Source organism: Rhinatrema bivittatum, chromosome 6 (genome assembly GCF_901001135.1).
Source record: "Rhinatrema bivittatum chromosome 6, aRhiBiv1.1, whole genome shotgun sequence".
NCBI classification, from domain to species: domain Eukaryota; kingdom Metazoa; phylum Chordata; class Amphibia; order Gymnophiona; family Rhinatrematidae; genus Rhinatrema; species Rhinatrema bivittatum.
The window spans coordinates 183,687,806-183,704,415 of NC_042620.1; the positions used below are offsets into that span (position 1 = coordinate 183,687,806).

Below are 16,610 nucleotides of genomic sequence, written 5' to 3' on the forward strand. Positions count from 1 at the left end.
TGGCAAAAAACCCAAAGATTTCATAAGAGCAAAAGAATATAAGATATGCCATACTGGGTCAGACCAATGGACCATGAAGCCCAGCATCCTGTTTCCAATAGTGGCCAATCCAAGTCACAAGTACATGGCATGTACCCAAACATTAAAGATCTTAAGCAATGATGCCTTACTGATTAATAGCAGTTTATGGATTTTTCCTCTAGGAAAATATCCAAACCTTTTTTAAATCCAGTTATACTAACTGCTGTAACCACATCCTCTGGTAATGAATTCCAGAGCCTAATTATGCGTTGAGTGAAAAATAATTTTCTCTGATTTGTTTTAAATGAGCTACTTGCTAATATTATCTGAGAAAGTAAATAACCGATTTACATTATCTTTCTTGATTTTGTAACCTCTATCATATCCCCCCCCCCCCCCCAGTCATCTCTTTTCCAAACTGAACAGCCCTAACCTCTTTAGCCTTTCCTCATAGGGGAGCCATTCCATTACCCTTATCATTTTGGTCGCCTTTCTCTGCACTTTCTCCACTGCAACTATATTTTTTTTTAGATGTGGCGACCAAAATTGCACACAGTATTCAAAGTGTGGTCTCACCATGTTCTTTTTTCCCAAATATGGGGGATTGTGATTTATGTGGAAGATGTGGAAAGGGGATGGATGGGCTACTTCTGAATTAAAAGACAAATAAAAAGTTGCTTTGGAAACCCAATACTTATTTACAAATCCAGAATGCCTTAGAAAACACCGACATAAAGGATGGAATCCTAGTTATTCTAATGCTTTGAAAAGATTGGTGAGTGGTCTAGCTATCAAGGCTAAAATCATATCATACATAGTTGTTTAATCACTTCGGATCAAGAACCCAATAAACTTCAGAATTGCAAGCAATACTGAGTTAAAGATTTCACTGGATGACACGGAGTGGGATGTTATGGCATTCAGTCTCCAATTGTGCAAGAAGGATTGGACTGATGATACATTTACTTCACCGTACTTATATATATCCAGTTGGTTTTTTTTACTAAATTGTGAAGAACAGCATCACCACTGTGTTAAAGGGGTTGTGGTTTGGATGGGTCACATCTGCATATATGGTGGATGTGTCCCAGAATAGTCAGTTTTGGAGACAAATTTAACTCAAAAGGGTGATTACTCTTAATCATTCCCTCAGTAAAAACAGTGAGACTAACTCTAGTGAGAAAAAGGGTCTTAACTTTATCAGGCCCCACACTTTGGAACACAATGCCCCTAGAGATCAGATTGCAAAGAGATCTCAAAACCTTTAAGAAAAGTTTAAAAACATGGCTTTTTTAAATAAGCATTTTATAAAGAGACTTGAGAATGAAAATATACAGGAATAGGCAGAACACCAGCACACAGCACTGTTCTAAGAATGCACATTTCAATAATCTATGAACTCTACCTCACAATAAGCGTAATTGTAAACAATATATATATGATTTTTACCCATGAACAGTACCTTACAGGTACACCTGGTGATGACCTACTTCACTAAACAAGTGATTGTCTTTAATGATTTATTGTAACTGAACCTTTTGTGGCACCTGTTAGAATGTACTATAGTATGCACCCACCTACATTAATTTATGTGCCTACATGTAAATCGTTGCGAGGGTATATTACTTAGCTAAGGTATAGAAAAGATTTTAAATAAATAAATAAATATTTCTCATTCACTCCAACTTTATACTTACTAGGTTTTTATTTATTTATTTATTTATTTATTTTATTTAAAAACTTTTATATACCGACATTCATAGCAATATCACATCGGTTTACGGACAACAGGGGTAAATCATATGAACCAAATGAGAAGAATAAAGTTACATTAAACAGGACATAAGTGAACTTGGGCTGTAGGAGAAAAATAGTAAAGTGTTACAGTACCATAGAGCTAGGTTTTTTTTAACTAATATCAGCCTAGAGTAACAGGTAATATAATATATAATATTGTAAACCGGTACGATAAGACCTAGTCTTGAGCATCGGTATAGTAAAAGAAATTAAATAAATAAATAAATAATAAATATAATACAAATATCAGCCTAGAGAAACAAGTAACTATCAAACAAATGTAGTAGCTAGTGGGCATCAGGGTGGGGAATTGTAGGGGAGTACTATGGTTGAGTTAGAAGGGTGATGGGAAATAGCAGCATGGGAATACTTCAGGTATAGGCTTGTTCAAACAGCCAGGTCTTTAGTTTTTTTTTTAATGTGGCAGTGCATTGCTCCTGGCAGAGATCTGGAGGCATGGAGTTCCATAAGGTTGGTCCCGCTAAGGATTTAGCACATTTTTTTGTGGAAATGAGCTGTGATAGATTGGATGTAGGAATGGCTAAGGATCCTTTGTAAGCGGTTCTGGTTGGTCTGTTGGATGTACGGTATTGTAGGGCATCGTTAAGCCATTGAACATCATTATTGTGCAAGGTTTTATGGATAATGGTGAGGCTCTTGTGAAGAATTCTAGATGAAATAAGGAGCCAATGGAGATCTTTGAGTATTGGGGTGATGTGGTCAGCTCTGCGCGAGTTGGTTAGGACTCTTGCTGCTGCATTTTGCAGCATTTGAAGGGGTTTGATTGATGATGCTGGAAGGCCTAAGAGTAGCAAGTTGCAGTAGCTATCTTTGTAAAGATGGTAGCTTGGAGGACTGTTTGGAGGTCAGTATGGTGTAGTAGTGGTCTTAGTTTCTTTAGAACCTGTAGTTTGTAGAAACCGTCCTTGGTCATGTTGTTGATATGTTTTTGGAGATTGAGATGGTTATCAAGGGTGAAACCTAGGTCCCTGACATGTTGGGAGAAGGAATAGGGGTGTACAGAAGGAGGAGAATTAAGGCGAGCTGGGAAAATATAAAGGAGCTCTGTTTTTGCTGTATTTAAGGCCAGCTTGAGGTTGGTGAGGAGTGAATTAATAGAAGAGAGGCAGTTGTTCCAGGTTGTCAGAGCGTTGGGTACTGAGTCTGTGATAGGGATAAGAATCTGTACATCATCTGCATAGATGAAGTGTGTACGTCCAAGGTCGGCCAGGAGTTGGCATAAGGGCAAGAGATAAATGTTGAAAAGAGTAGGGGAGAGGGAGGAACCTTGTGGTACGCCGTGTGTTAGATAAATGCGGTTCGATTCCTGGATACCAATTTTGACTTTATATTGACGGTTGTTTAAGAAAGATACAAACCAGCTTAATGCTGTTCCTGATATACCTATGTCAGTAAGTCGATCAATAAGAATATTGTGGCTGACAGTGTCGAACGCTGAAGAGATGTCTAGTAGGGCTAGGATAAACGATTGGCCTTTGTCCATACCCTTGAGAATGATGTCAGTTAGGGATAACTAAAGTGTTTCAGTGTTGAAAAATTTTCTGAAGCCAAATTGGGAGGGATATAGGAGATTATGGTTCTCAAGGTGGTCTATGAGCTGTGAGTTGACAACTCTCTCCATGAGTTTGGCCAGAAATGGAAGGTTAGATATTGGTCTAAAATTAGCTGGAACCGAACTGTCTAGGTTAGGTTTTTTTAAGATGGGTTTGAGGATGGCTTGCTTCAAAGCAGATGGGACCTGACCTAGTGAGAGAGAGCAATTAATAATTTCTGAAAGGGGTTTGGCGATCATGTCTGGTATGGTTAAAAGGGCTTTAATACAGATAGGGGCGGATTTTCAGAGCCCTGCTCGCCTAAATCCGGGCGGATTTAGGCGAGCAGGGCCCTGCTCGCCGGTGCGCCTATGTTCAATAGGCCTACCGGCGCGCGCAGACCCCGGGACTCGCGTAAGTCCCGGGGTTTTCCGAGGGGGGCGTGTCGGGGGCGTGTCAAGGGGGCGGGCCCGATCCGCGCAGCGTTTCGGGGGCGGGCCCGGGGGCATGGCCGCGCCCTCCGGACCCGCCCCCAGGTCGCGTCCCGGTGCGCTAGCGGCCCGCTGGCGCGCGGGGATTTACGTCTCCCTCCGGGAGGCGTAAATCCCCCGACAAAGGTAAGGGGGGGGTTTAGACAGGGCCGGGCGGGTGGGGAAGGTGAGGGGAGGGCAAAAGAAAGTTCCCTCCGAGGCCGCTCCGATTTCGGAGCGGCCTCGGAGGGAACGGAGGTAGGCTGCGCGGCTCGGCGCACGCCGGCTATACGGAATCGATAGCCTTGCGCGCGCCGATCCCGGATTTTAGCGGATACGTGCGGCTACGCGCGTATCTACTAAAATCCAGCGTACTTTTGTTGGCGCCTGATGCGCCAACAAAAGTACGCCAAATCGCACTATTTGAAAATCTACCCCATAAAGTCCTCAGGGTGGGTGGAGGGTTTCATCTTCTTTAGTAGAGTTGAAATCTCAGAAACAGAGGTAGTGTCAAAGGAATCTAAGGAGAGGCCGGAGTTTTTGTATTTGGTGAAGGGAGGAGGGGAGAGGAGGAACTTTGCAATGAGATTACTGATTTTGGAGTGGAAAAAGGTTGCTAATTCATTGCATTTGTCTTTTGAGTCATTGTCTGCTACAGGGGGGGAGGATGGTTTTGTAAGGAGCGATACATAAGTAAAAAGGGCCTTAGCGTCGTATTGATAGTGGTGTATTTTTTGAGCGTAGTAATCTTTTTTTGTTTGTTGGATTGAGGTTCTGTATGTGTGAAGAGTGTGCTTGTAGTCTGCAATGGAGGCAGTGGAAGGGCACTGGATTTTTGCATGGATCTTAGGGACAGGATCAATGGCAATCATAAGGTTCTAATTACTCATTGTATACATGCAGTTCGACAAACACTTGTTTTATATTGAAAAACATCTCCACTGGAGAAAGCAGCTGTTTGAGATTGTATTAATTTAAAAGATCACATATATGCTTAGAGGGCAAAAAGATAAATATGAGAAAATTTGGAGCGAATATTGGACTATGTATACAATACGGGATGACGAGGAAAGGAGACAGAGTGTTTATAAGTGTGGAGGTACATATTCAAAAGTATTTATCTGACTAACTAAGAAGTTAGTTGACTAAATGAATATTTGGGCACATATCTGGCTAAATTCTAGCTGGCTAAAAGAAGGCTAGAATTTAGCTGGATACGTTAGGGGTGTTTTGGCAGCATTCAGAGTTAGCCAGATGACTTAGCTGGCTAAGTCTTGTTGAGCCAAAGAGCTGCCCTAAAGTTAACCGGCTATATTTAATAACTTTAAGATAATTTTATTTATTTATTTATTTAAAAACTTTTCTATACCGTCGCTAAGTTATATACCATCGCAGCGGTTTACAAATAGGCACATAGACTAAGGTAAGTAAATGTAGGATATCATACATTCTAACAGGTGCCAATAAAGTTCGGTTACAATTTCATAAATAAAATCATTATTTGAGTAATGTTGGTCAAGTCCAGGTATATTATTGAGTTACTATCTCTTTGAGATATTACTTCTTAAATGTAGGATTGAGTAAATTCATTCTCATCTGCATTACCCTGTACTTTCATTCTCTACCCTCCACACTCTTTAGTGAAGGCTTTTTTAAAGCTATATTCAATAGTGTGGTTGCACTATTGAATATACCTCCACTAGTTTATAAAATATGCATGTAGGTTTTAAAATACTCTTCATATGAGTATGAGAGTGAGAGAGAGAGAGAGAAACTCTTTATAAGGCTCAGCCTGACACTCATTGTAAGGGAGCACTTTGATTCGGGGTGAGTTTTCAAGAGGTGGGTTGGGGTTTGGGGGGGTAGTGTTACAGAAACATTCAGGAGTATTCATTGTAAAATTGGCATCATTAAAGAAGTTTAGTCCTTATAAGTGATAAAAAGGAGTCAATTTGTACAATGCAGCCAGCACAGACTGCAGTGTACAAATCAACTCCTCTTGTTAGAATTTTCATCACATATAAGGTCTAAACTTCTTTAATGATGTCAATTTTACAATGAATACCCCTGAATGTTTCTGTAACACTACCCTCAAATCCCAACCCACCTCTCGAAAACTCACCCGAATCAAAGTGTTGTACATATTTTGGGGCGGATTTTAAAAGGAGCGCGAATAGCCTACTTTTGTTTGCGCTCCAGGCACAAACAAAAGTACGCTGGATTTTAGTAGATACGTGCGGAGCCGCGCGTATCTGCTAAAAACCTGGATCGGCGCGCGCAAGGCTATGGATTTTGTATAGCCGGCGCGCGCCGAGCCGTGCAGCCTACCCCCGTTCCCTCCAAGGCCGCTCCGAAATCGGAGCGGCCTCGGAGGGAATCCTCTAACGCCCTCCCCTCACCTTCCCCTCCCTTCCTCTACCTAACCCACCCGCCCGGCCCTGTCTACACCCCCCCTTACCTTTGTTGGGGGATTTACGCCTCCCAGAGGGAGGCGTAAATCCCCGCGCGCCAACGGGCCTCCTGCGTGCCGGGCCGCGACCTGGGGGCGGGTACGGAGGGTGCGGCCACGCCCCTGGACCGCCCCGGGCCGTAGCCACGCCCCCGTATCCGCCCCCAAAACGCTGCCGACACGCCCCGAAAACGCCACGACGACCGGGACCGCCCCCGACACGCCCCCCTCGGAGAACCCCGGGACTTACGCGAGTCCCGGGGCTCTGCGCGCGCCGGTAGGCCTATGTAAAATAGGCTTCCCGGCGCGCAGGGCCCTGCTCGCCTAAATCCGCCCGGTTTTGGGCGGATTTAGGCGAGCAGGGCTCTGAAAATCCGCCCCTTTGAGTATTAGGCTGAGCCTTATACAGTTCTTTCTCTCTCTCTCTCTCTCTCTCACTCTTTCTCTCTCTCTCTCTCTTCTCTTTCCACCTACTGAGGAACTGTAGCAAGATTATGTGCATAACATATGCACACTGGCTGAGGAAAATTAGGGGTTATGTGCATCACTGCTGGCCCTACCTCTGAAGCATCCCTTTTCCTGTACATGTGTCCTTCCCGACTATTTAAAATTTGTGTAGCATATGTGGCTTTTTTTGCGCGTGCAAGACTTTTTAAAATCTACCTCATAAAGTTTTCCTGTGTTCCTCATGTTAAATAAAAAAAGTTTCAAAAATAACATTTTACTAAAACAAGGGGACATTCCATGAAACTAACAACCGGCAGTTTGAAAACAAATTGTAAAAAGTACTCTTTCACTCTGTGCACTATCAAGCTGTGGAATCTGTTGCCAGAGGACATGCTCAAGATGACTAGCATAGCAGAGTTTAAAAGAGGTTTGGACAAGTTCCTGGAGGAAGCCATTACTAGCCAGGTAAACTAAAGAAAGTTATTGCTGTCTCTAAGAGCGAATAACAGGAATTAGATCTACTTTATGGGATCTTCCAGGTATTTGTGATTTGAATTGGCCACTATCAGAGACACTAGGCTGGGCTTGATGGAGCTTGGTCTGACCCAGCATGGCAATTCTTATGATCTTATGTTCTAAGAGGTGATGAGGACTTCACTTGTCACTATAACCTGGAGTAAAGGTCACCAAACAAAATCTGTGAGAGTTAGACTTCATCAGGTCTGTGCAAAAAAAAGCTAAGGGTGATGTTGCTTGTTTGTAGAAGTGTATTGTTTGCTGGATGGGAGCACCTGTATTTGTTATTGATGTGGTAAGTGGATTTGGTGAGAGAGGGTTTTTCTTTGCTTTGACAGGTAGTGAGAGGTTACAGCTTGGCACAGAGCTGGGATCACACAGCACCTCACAGAAGAGAGCGCATGCAACCCAAGCAAGCACACCTCCCCAAGGCCTGGAAATCCGCCAACATCAACCGTATGGCAGGGTTTTCTTTTTATCTTTAACTCTAGTCAGATGAGAATATCTCACCCTGGAATGGAACCAGTCATGCAGTGCTGCAGTTTCTTGCCTATACTCAAGTATTTCTCTAAACCAGATGATTGTTTGCCAGTAGAGTGATTATGATGTTTCCAAAGGGAAGCTTCTATCCAGTCCTGGCTTTGTGGCATCCCTTCCCAATGTATTCTGCTGCTTGCAAATGGAAGAAGTAGGATTAGAAAAATCTAAAAACCAGGACTGGCCAAAAGTCTTTCTCCAAAAACTGGATCATATCACATCTATAGAATGTAGTATGTGCAAAACATGCCAGACTTATAGTGCTGCTTTTCTTATATAAACAAACTACACAACCATAGATGTAATCTGTCAAAGCCAGAACTAGTTGGAATCATGTTTCATGTCACTGTTCTAGATTGCATTGAGTTAGTAGTGAACTGTTTTGAATGACTAGAGCTTCTGTACTGTTCTATATGTGTACTTGCTTCCTCTTTCTATGAATTGAGTTGTTGGCTGCTTACAGCTCCATTTTACCTTGTTAATAATAGCAGTGCTGTTTTACTGCTGTTGCAAAGAAGAAATCTCCCTGGCTTGTTCATTTCTCTTTAGAAGACATTCTGTTATCTACGTAAATTCTGTTGTGCCATAAAGCTCAAACAGAACTAGCCCAGCCTGTCCCTGATGGCCTGGAGCCAATTGACAGTGGGGAAAAGGCATGACAAACCAAATTTATCTCACACACGGTGCTCCACTTATAGTTCTCAGCCCTGTTCTGGAAGGGCCACTTGTAAAGAGTGAAAGGATAACTTGGTGATAAGGGATAAGTCCAATCTCTCCCTTGTGTAGTCATTCAGTTATATTTTAGCACACGCAGAAATGCCAAGCGATGCAGTTCCTGGAGGAAGACTTTAGGCTCATCATGGTTTGTTAAATTATATTGCATTACACTGTGGTATTTGTGGTCCTGTATCCTGAATTTAAAATCAGATCTACCAATATCAAAATGCATCAGGCAGGGGTGTCAAAAAATGAGGACTAACCTAAAGTCTCCTTCCTGGAGAAAGTTAATTTGGCAACTGTGCATTAAGGTTGATAAGTATGAGTTCTTGACCTTGATGTGTGGTAAGCAGCCCAGCCTGTCCATATGTGCAACTGGACATGATTTTCATTTTGCTTAGCAGAAGCAAAGTCAATGTTTTGATATCAGCTCACAGCTGCTAAACTGAATTGTTGAGTTTGCGCAAGTTGACAGTTCATTTCAAAATAAACTTGCTAAAACATCTTCCTTAACACCCTCCTATCTTTCTGTTCACCATGGAATTCATTCCTTATTCAATAAACTGCATCCCATGAGAGTTATCCATACAATTAAAACATGTGCTTGTGTGAGGGTCATGGAGCATGAGCGTCCCAAGTGCAGCTGGCAGCCAGAGGTGTCAACCATGAGTAAATTTACTGACACTCGATAAAAATGCAAAACAAAAAACAAACAGAAAATGCCATGTCCATAAAAATTATTTCATGTCAGTAAAAGCTTTGAGTGTTGGACCTCTGTTGCTGTTCTGTGAGGCTGCGGTACTTGAGAGTGGGGGTGCATGTCAGCATGGTGAGTTCAACTGTGCAGAAAACAGGAATGGGAAAAGCCTGTCAGTAAAAGTTAGGTTGTCAGTAAAAATCTGGAAGACTGTAGAGTATATTTTCATGAGTTGGCATCCCTGTTGGCAGTTCAGAGGAATGTACTTTGTCACCCACAGCTAGAAACACAAATTGTCTTCCTCGGTGGAGCAAGATACTTGCAGTATGGAGTTTTAATGCCCATGGTACGAGCTAGATTCCTAAAATATTCATTTGCTTTTGTCATTATTTTACTATTTCCTCATTTGTTCTTCTTTCCCAGTGTTGCCTTATTTTATTGTTGTATGTTTTATCCTTTTTTTTTGGTGGGAGAGGAATTTTCAAACTATTCACATTGGGGTAAAGTCTGTGAGTACTTTTACCTGTGGTCTTTGCACTAGTGTGCAAAAGGAAAGCCTGCACACGCTTTTGGTTTGAAATTTGCCTCAGGTGAAAGGCCACACTGTCCCGCAAATCTCATGCGGGTAGAATTATTTTCCGAAAATAGCACATGTAGACTTCAAAAGACAATGTGGGCACACTGTTTTCCAAACCCACTCAAAAGATGCCCCCAGGAATGCCTCCCCTACATGCAACTGAAAGCCATATTTAGGGAAGGCATTTAAAAAAAAAAAAAAAAGGTCAGTTTAAGTGCGTTGGATTGCCATCTCGTGTAAATATGTTTTACTGACAGTCGTCCTGATTTTTATTGGTAGTCTAACTTTGTTTCTTTTACTGATGCAATTGAATTTACCATGCCAAAATGCACCTCTTTGTGAGTGAAAATGTTTTTGAAAATTATCCTTTACATTTTTATTTTTATTTTTTTTTTTAAAGATATTCCCCTTTATCTCATAGCCACATCGTCCGGGTTTAGGTATCTCTTTCCCTGTCTCCACTCCTCGGTTGCCCTTGCTGTGTCAGTGTTTTCCATGTATCAGGGTGACATCTGCTTGGGGTTCTGCAAAGGATCAGCCACACTTGTGCTTAGTTTTCCTAATTTTATAAGGGTAGGTAAGGAGCTTGCAAAAGCTTTAAAATGGTATTTCTTCTGAAATTAGATTTAAATTAGGACAGAAAAAAAGGATCTTAATTATTTTGTTTGTATTTACTGCCAAATTAATTTGGGAGTCTCTGCAGATTATAGCATCTTTTATTGCATCAATAGAAAAATTAACCAAAGATGATGTTGTATAGGACCTTTTGACAGTATTTTCTTTGAATAATTTTATGCTGGTTGACTGAGAGATAACGCAATCTGTAAAGAATCCAGTTTTCTCCAGGACCAAATGTATTTTCTAATACATTTATTTGCTAATGCAAGCTGCCTTAAATATGGATGTAGTCCCCTCTAGTGGACAGCCAGGCACACATCTAACACATCAGAATGTTGGCTTTATTCATTTTCTTTCCGAAAGCTTCTGGCTGATGCAGCATCAGCACAGAGTACTTCACATCTTTAAATTAAAATGAGTTATGCAGGAAGAAATGAACATCTCCAGTCTTCATTATTAACCTCACAGTTGTCTTCATGGAAGGAAAGAAGTGTCTCTTCAGTCCTTGGAGCTCAGAGATTTCTCCTGACCTCTAGTTATTTATCCACAGTGTGGAAACTGGCTCTAGTAGCCAGGCTGCAGGCCCAGCCAGTGATAGACTACCGCTGGGGAAAAGCGATGGGGTACAGAGGAACCAAGCTGAAAAGCAGCCAATGTCTAAGGCAGTGCAGAAGGAGAAGGAGGCAGCCCTGCAGAAGGAGCTCAATAAACAAGTCACCAGCCAGAGTACTGTAAGTATGAAAAAAATATCATAAGGCAGAATTCTTCCTGCTGACCTCCAGCTCCTTTCTCCACTCAGAATGTATACAAGAAATGAACCTTTCACACTTACTGACTGTACATGTTACAATCAGCTATATTGAAGGGCTCGCTGAGAGTATACAGTGTTAAACTATAGCACTCTAAACAAGCCTCGATTTAGATATAGGCAATGTAGGCAGCTACCAGTAGTGCCAAATTTTTATAGGTGCCGCAACGTCATTTCCATTGCCATGTTTACATTCAGGCCTGCCGCCAAGGCTTTCCTTGTTCTCTCCAGCAGCACAGCCCCGCAGCTACAGCAACAACTTGAGATAGAAAATTCAGTGCGGGACCTCCTGCAGACATCTCGCACCAACAGGCCCCATGGTGCCCCACACCGCGCACTGGTTTGCATGGTAACTGGTAACTATAGAGTGCCGAAGGGCCTGTCAATGCACAACAATTGCAGAAGGCCCCAGGTTGAATATCTCAAATGCCTGCAGTGGGGCAGCACAGCTAGAAAGGACAAATGGAACTGTGACAGAGGTGAATGGAGATGCCCTGAGGAGGAGAATTTGGGCAGGGGCAAGAGGAGAAAACAATATCCCTGTTGCCAAGGGGTGCATCCAACTTAAATCTAGCTCTGACTCTAAATACAGAAACATAGAATTTGATGCCAGATTAGGACTGTAAGAACCATCTAATCTGGCAATTTCCTTTCCTTTTGCAATACAATACACTCATTTGATTTTCAGCTTTATCTTCACTTTCTCACAACGAAGGATCCTCTGCAACAGTCTCAGGTTTTCTTGAATTCTGGTTATGTATTTGCCTTCACCACCTGCAGGGAAAGGCTGTTCCATACATTCACCACCCTTTCTGTGAAAAAAAATTGGTTGTATTATTACTATTGCTATGAATGCTTTCTAATATATTGTACCCCATCTTGGGTGAATTCTTTGTTCAGAAAGGTGGGTAATAAATCCAAATAAATACATACTTTTTAATGATACTCTTGAATCTACTCTCTTTGAGCTTCTTCTCAGGACCTCTTATTCTGTCACTTCCTTTCTACTAAAAAATGCCTCTTATGCATTATTTATACCTTTGAGGTATTTGAATGTCTCCAACATATCCCTTTCTTTCCTCTCTCTCCTTTTAGCATCTTTCTTTGCTCTCCTCTAACATAGTTCTGTAGTATAAAATGTTATGTACCTGTGGTGTTGTAACGATGGGCACTGCTTCTTGGCCAGTGGGTGGCACTGTTTCTGCCTGCTTCTAAAACACAGGGGGCTGTAGTTAAACTTTACTAGGCTGGGGACTACCAGTAGAGAGAGTGTTGTAGAGTGTGGACCTGACCTATTTCCTCTTCTGTATCTTCACCATAGTACTTTCAAAGCTTCCCACTCCAAATGCCTAACCCCTTAGATAAGCCTAAGATGGATTATCTCATGTAGAAGATCAAGAAAACCAATGTGACAATCAAGCGGTGGTTTAATACAATATTTTATAATGTCATAAGAACATAAGACTTGCCATAATGGGTCAGACAAAAGGTTCATCAAGCCCAGTATCCTGTTTCCAACAGTAGCCAAGCCAGGTCACAAATAACTGGCAGGATCCCAAGGTGCTGATAGATTCCAAGCTGTTTATTTCAAGAATAAGCAGTGGATTTCTGCAACTCTACCTTAATAATGGTTAATAGACTTTTCCTCCAGGAACTTATTCAAACCTTTTTTAAATGCAGCTACACTAAAAGCTTTTACCACATCCTCTAGCAGAGAATTAGAGAGCTTAATTATGCATTGAGTAAAAATATATTTTCTCTTAGTTTTAAATATATTACTTAGTAGTGTGTCCCCTGGTCTTTGTACTTTTTGAAACAATAAATAACTGATTAACATCTACTCATTCCATTCCACTCATTATTTTATAGACGTCTATCATATCTCCCCAAGCTGAAGAGTCCTAACCTCTTTAGCCTTTCCTTATAAGGGAATTGTTCCCATTCCCTTTATCATTTTGGTCACCCCTCTCGGTACATTTTCTGATTCTGCTATATCTTTCTTGAGATGTGGTGACCAGAACTGTACACAATTCTCAAGATAAGGTCGTACCATGGAGCGAAAAAGAGGCATTATGATATTCTCTATTTTATTTTCTATTCCTTTCCTAATAATCCATAGCATTTTATTTGCTTTCTTGGCTGCTGCTGCACACTGAGCACATTTCAGTGATGACACCTAGATGAGCACAATGCTTATTTTCAATGATGACACCTAGATCTTTTTCCTGAGTGGTGACTCCTAATATGGAACCTTGCATTATGTAGGTTCCCTAAGTGGATCACTTTGCACTTGTCCACATTAAATTTCATTTCCCATTTGCTTGCCCAGTCTCCCAGTTTTGCAATGATATAAGAACATAAGAAATTGCCATGCTGGGTCAGACCAAGGGTCCATCAAGCCCAGCATCCTGTTTCCAACAGAGGCCAAACCAGGCCACAAGAACCTGGAAATTACCCAAACACTAAGAAGATCCCATGCTACTGATGCAATTAATAGCAGAAGCAATCAAGCTGGGCACTACCTAAACATTACAAATCCACATTAAATAGAAGGAACAGAGGTCAAAGAATTACTTTTAGAATCCAAAAAATTCTGCAGCTAAGAAGGATCAAGAAAGAAATAACAGGAAGAGTCCAAAGTTACCACACATTTACAAGGAAAATGCGCTATAAAGGTGGCCCCTAGAGAAAGGACTTCGGATCTCATTGCCAAGAATTTATCTACATTCCTGTGTAGCTCTTGAGACATCTGGGAGCATCCACATTTTTTGACCCTTAAAAAGAGCGTTCTTATGACGAAAAAATAACCGATAGATATTGTTCTGATCCTGCGAGAAAACGAAGGTCACCAACAAAGTAGACCTGCTGATCACATTCCCTTTTTCTGAATTTTCCAGAAAATTTGTTAAATTAGAGGGAATTTCTGCCACAACATTACCCCCTGAGCCTTTAGAAATAGGCAAAAAATAGATTTTTTTTCCATAGAAGGTAATGCAATCATCTCTTTGACAATCTTATTTATATAGCATTCCCCTTAATCTAAAGAAATAGAGGAGGACACAAGAGAAAATAAAGTGAAATTTTCTAGGCAAACTGTAAAAAGCACAGCTGAGAGATATAGCCAAATTCCTACTTTGCATTGCTTCATTAAGTATGAGAATCTAGAAAAGTGCGAAGCTGAGATGGTTTGAAAAATATATAACTGGCATTTTGAATTTTCAAGAAACACTTACAAGGGTAATGTAGCAAGAAATGCCCCCCTTTAGCAACCATTTCATTACGCATAGCTAAAGATTTCTTACGGCATAATGAGTATTTCTAGTGAGATCTGGATATATCCATATCTTTTGACTGTAAAACATAGATATTGCATTTTGTTTCCTGCAGATCTTTTATCCTGTTTTGACTCAATGCGCTCTTTAACATAGAGTGCCACTCTTCCATCACTTTGATCCATCCTATCATTTTGATATAATTTGTACCCTGGTATATAACAGTGTCCCATTGGTTATCCTCCTTCGCCCAGGTCTCAGAGATGCCAATTATATCTACCTCTTCATCCATCCATCTTCACTGGGGGAATAGAGGAGCAGTGGCTACAAGTGTTCTTAACCTCTGGCTAATCCCTACCAGTCTGTCTGTCTGTCTCTATCTCATTCTCCCACCTTGTTACCATCAATCTCTCTCTCTTTCTCTACACTCTTTCTCTCCCCTCCCCATTTTGGCATTGTCTTACCTTGCCCAGGACACCTTCTTCAATCCATCAACTGCCCAGGGTGTAAGCAGAATAAGAAATACATTATTTCTATTTACTTACTTATTGAGGATGGAGCCCCTTTTATGGTGAGTGTTCTAGAGTCCAGGGTCAGCTCTGAGTGAAAGTTTTGGCTTTGGGAGAAAGCTGCCCCAGTGCTTTTTTAAATTTTGTCTGAGGCAGGGGGAAAGTGGCCCATTTCACCTCGACATTTTTGACAGGCCCTTCAATTTTAATAACTTGCAGTTTTAGTATATTTTCCCAGTCCAAAGCAGTCCTGCGGATTTGCCACAGAATGTATCTGGGACAGATACTGAAAGATGCCTGGATGTTCATTTTACCTGGATCAACAGCTGAAATGCACAGCCAGGCTCTCCCTCATGTCTAATTATACTTTCACCAAGGGAAATCATGAATCAGACACCTGCCAGCAAGCCTCCTCCGGAGCAACCCCCACCCACTAGAACGCATGCACAGAAAAGCTGTGCCTAACTCAAGGCTCCCTCCACTTCAGGAAGCAGGTGAAAGCCTGGATTTTAAATTAGGACTTTAATGGATAATGCAACTTGTTAGCCTCACGCACCCTGACTGAGATCAGCTGAAGACACCCTTATCCAACTGCAAATTACTCATTAGTTGTACTCTGTTCTATATATATGTCCTACTTCCACTTTATATGCACATGCTGATGTTTTTAATGTATGCTGTGCTGACAATGTGAGTTTTATACTATTATATTGTCTTTTCAATGCGCTGACGTGTATTTATTTCTGCTGTGCTGACACTGAAAGCTGAATTTTATAATATAGCGCTTAGGGCTGAAGTCCCTGTGTACTTTAGTCATAATTTTCAAAGCAGACTTACACACATAAATCCACTTTGAAAATTAGCGGGAACGCACGAACATTTGCATGGCCTACACATGCACAACTATGCCTGCATGGGAGCAGGTGTAAAGGCTCAAGCATACATTAACTCACATTCTTTTGATTTTAGAAAGTATGAGGTCCATATTCAGAGGCATTTAGTTATCCAGCTAAATGCCATCTTTTTAATATTTTGGGTACTTATCTGGCTAAAATTTAGCCGGATAAGTTAAGGGTATTCTAGGGGCATTTCTGGGAGGAGTTTTGCCAGATAAATTATCCAGCCAACTTCGAAATTCAGAGTTAACAGATACTCTGGTCGTGCCAAAAAGGTGTCCTACAGTTAGCTGGATAAAATCATCTCTCTGTCTTTAAGACAGCCAGTTATATTCAATAGTGAGGCTGCACTACAGAATATCCACCCCCCCCCCCCCCAAAGTTAACTAGAAAAGTTTGCAATTCGGCCAGTGACTAAATATGGATCTCTGAATGTGTAAATGATTTATCCAACCTTAACTCCACTCATGAGAATGCGTTCTTCAAGTACGCCTAAAAGTATATATGAAATTGCTTCCACACACAACATCTGAGGTACTCTTCAAAAGGCCTGTATGCATGTATACAACAGTATTTTACACATATATAATATGCTTCTGAACATTCTCTCCTGAGTATTTTATGAGCTGATTGTTTCACCGAGCTATCATTGTATTATATTATTATTGCTGTAGCGCTTTAATTTAATTTGGCTATACCCAATTTATATAACCTTAGGTGAATCTC

The 16,610-nt window shown here is 41.3% G+C and overlaps 1 protein-coding gene across 5 annotated transcripts in view; it reads left to right on the top strand.

Annotated features, from left to right (window-relative positions):
* KIAA2012 (KIAA2012 ortholog) overlaps positions 1-16,610 on the top strand; it is a 389,440-nt gene that overhangs the window by 326,459 nt on the left and 46,371 nt on the right. For all 5 annotated transcript variants that reach the window (XM_029606277.1, XM_029606281.1, XM_029606279.1 and 2 more), the window contains 2 exons: positions 7,592-7,709; positions 10,950-11,130. In XM_029606277.1, the coding sequence (XP_029462137.1) occupies positions 7,592-7,709; positions 10,950-11,130 (299 nt within the window). The remainder of the gene's footprint in view (positions 1-7,591; positions 7,710-10,949; positions 11,131-16,610) is intronic.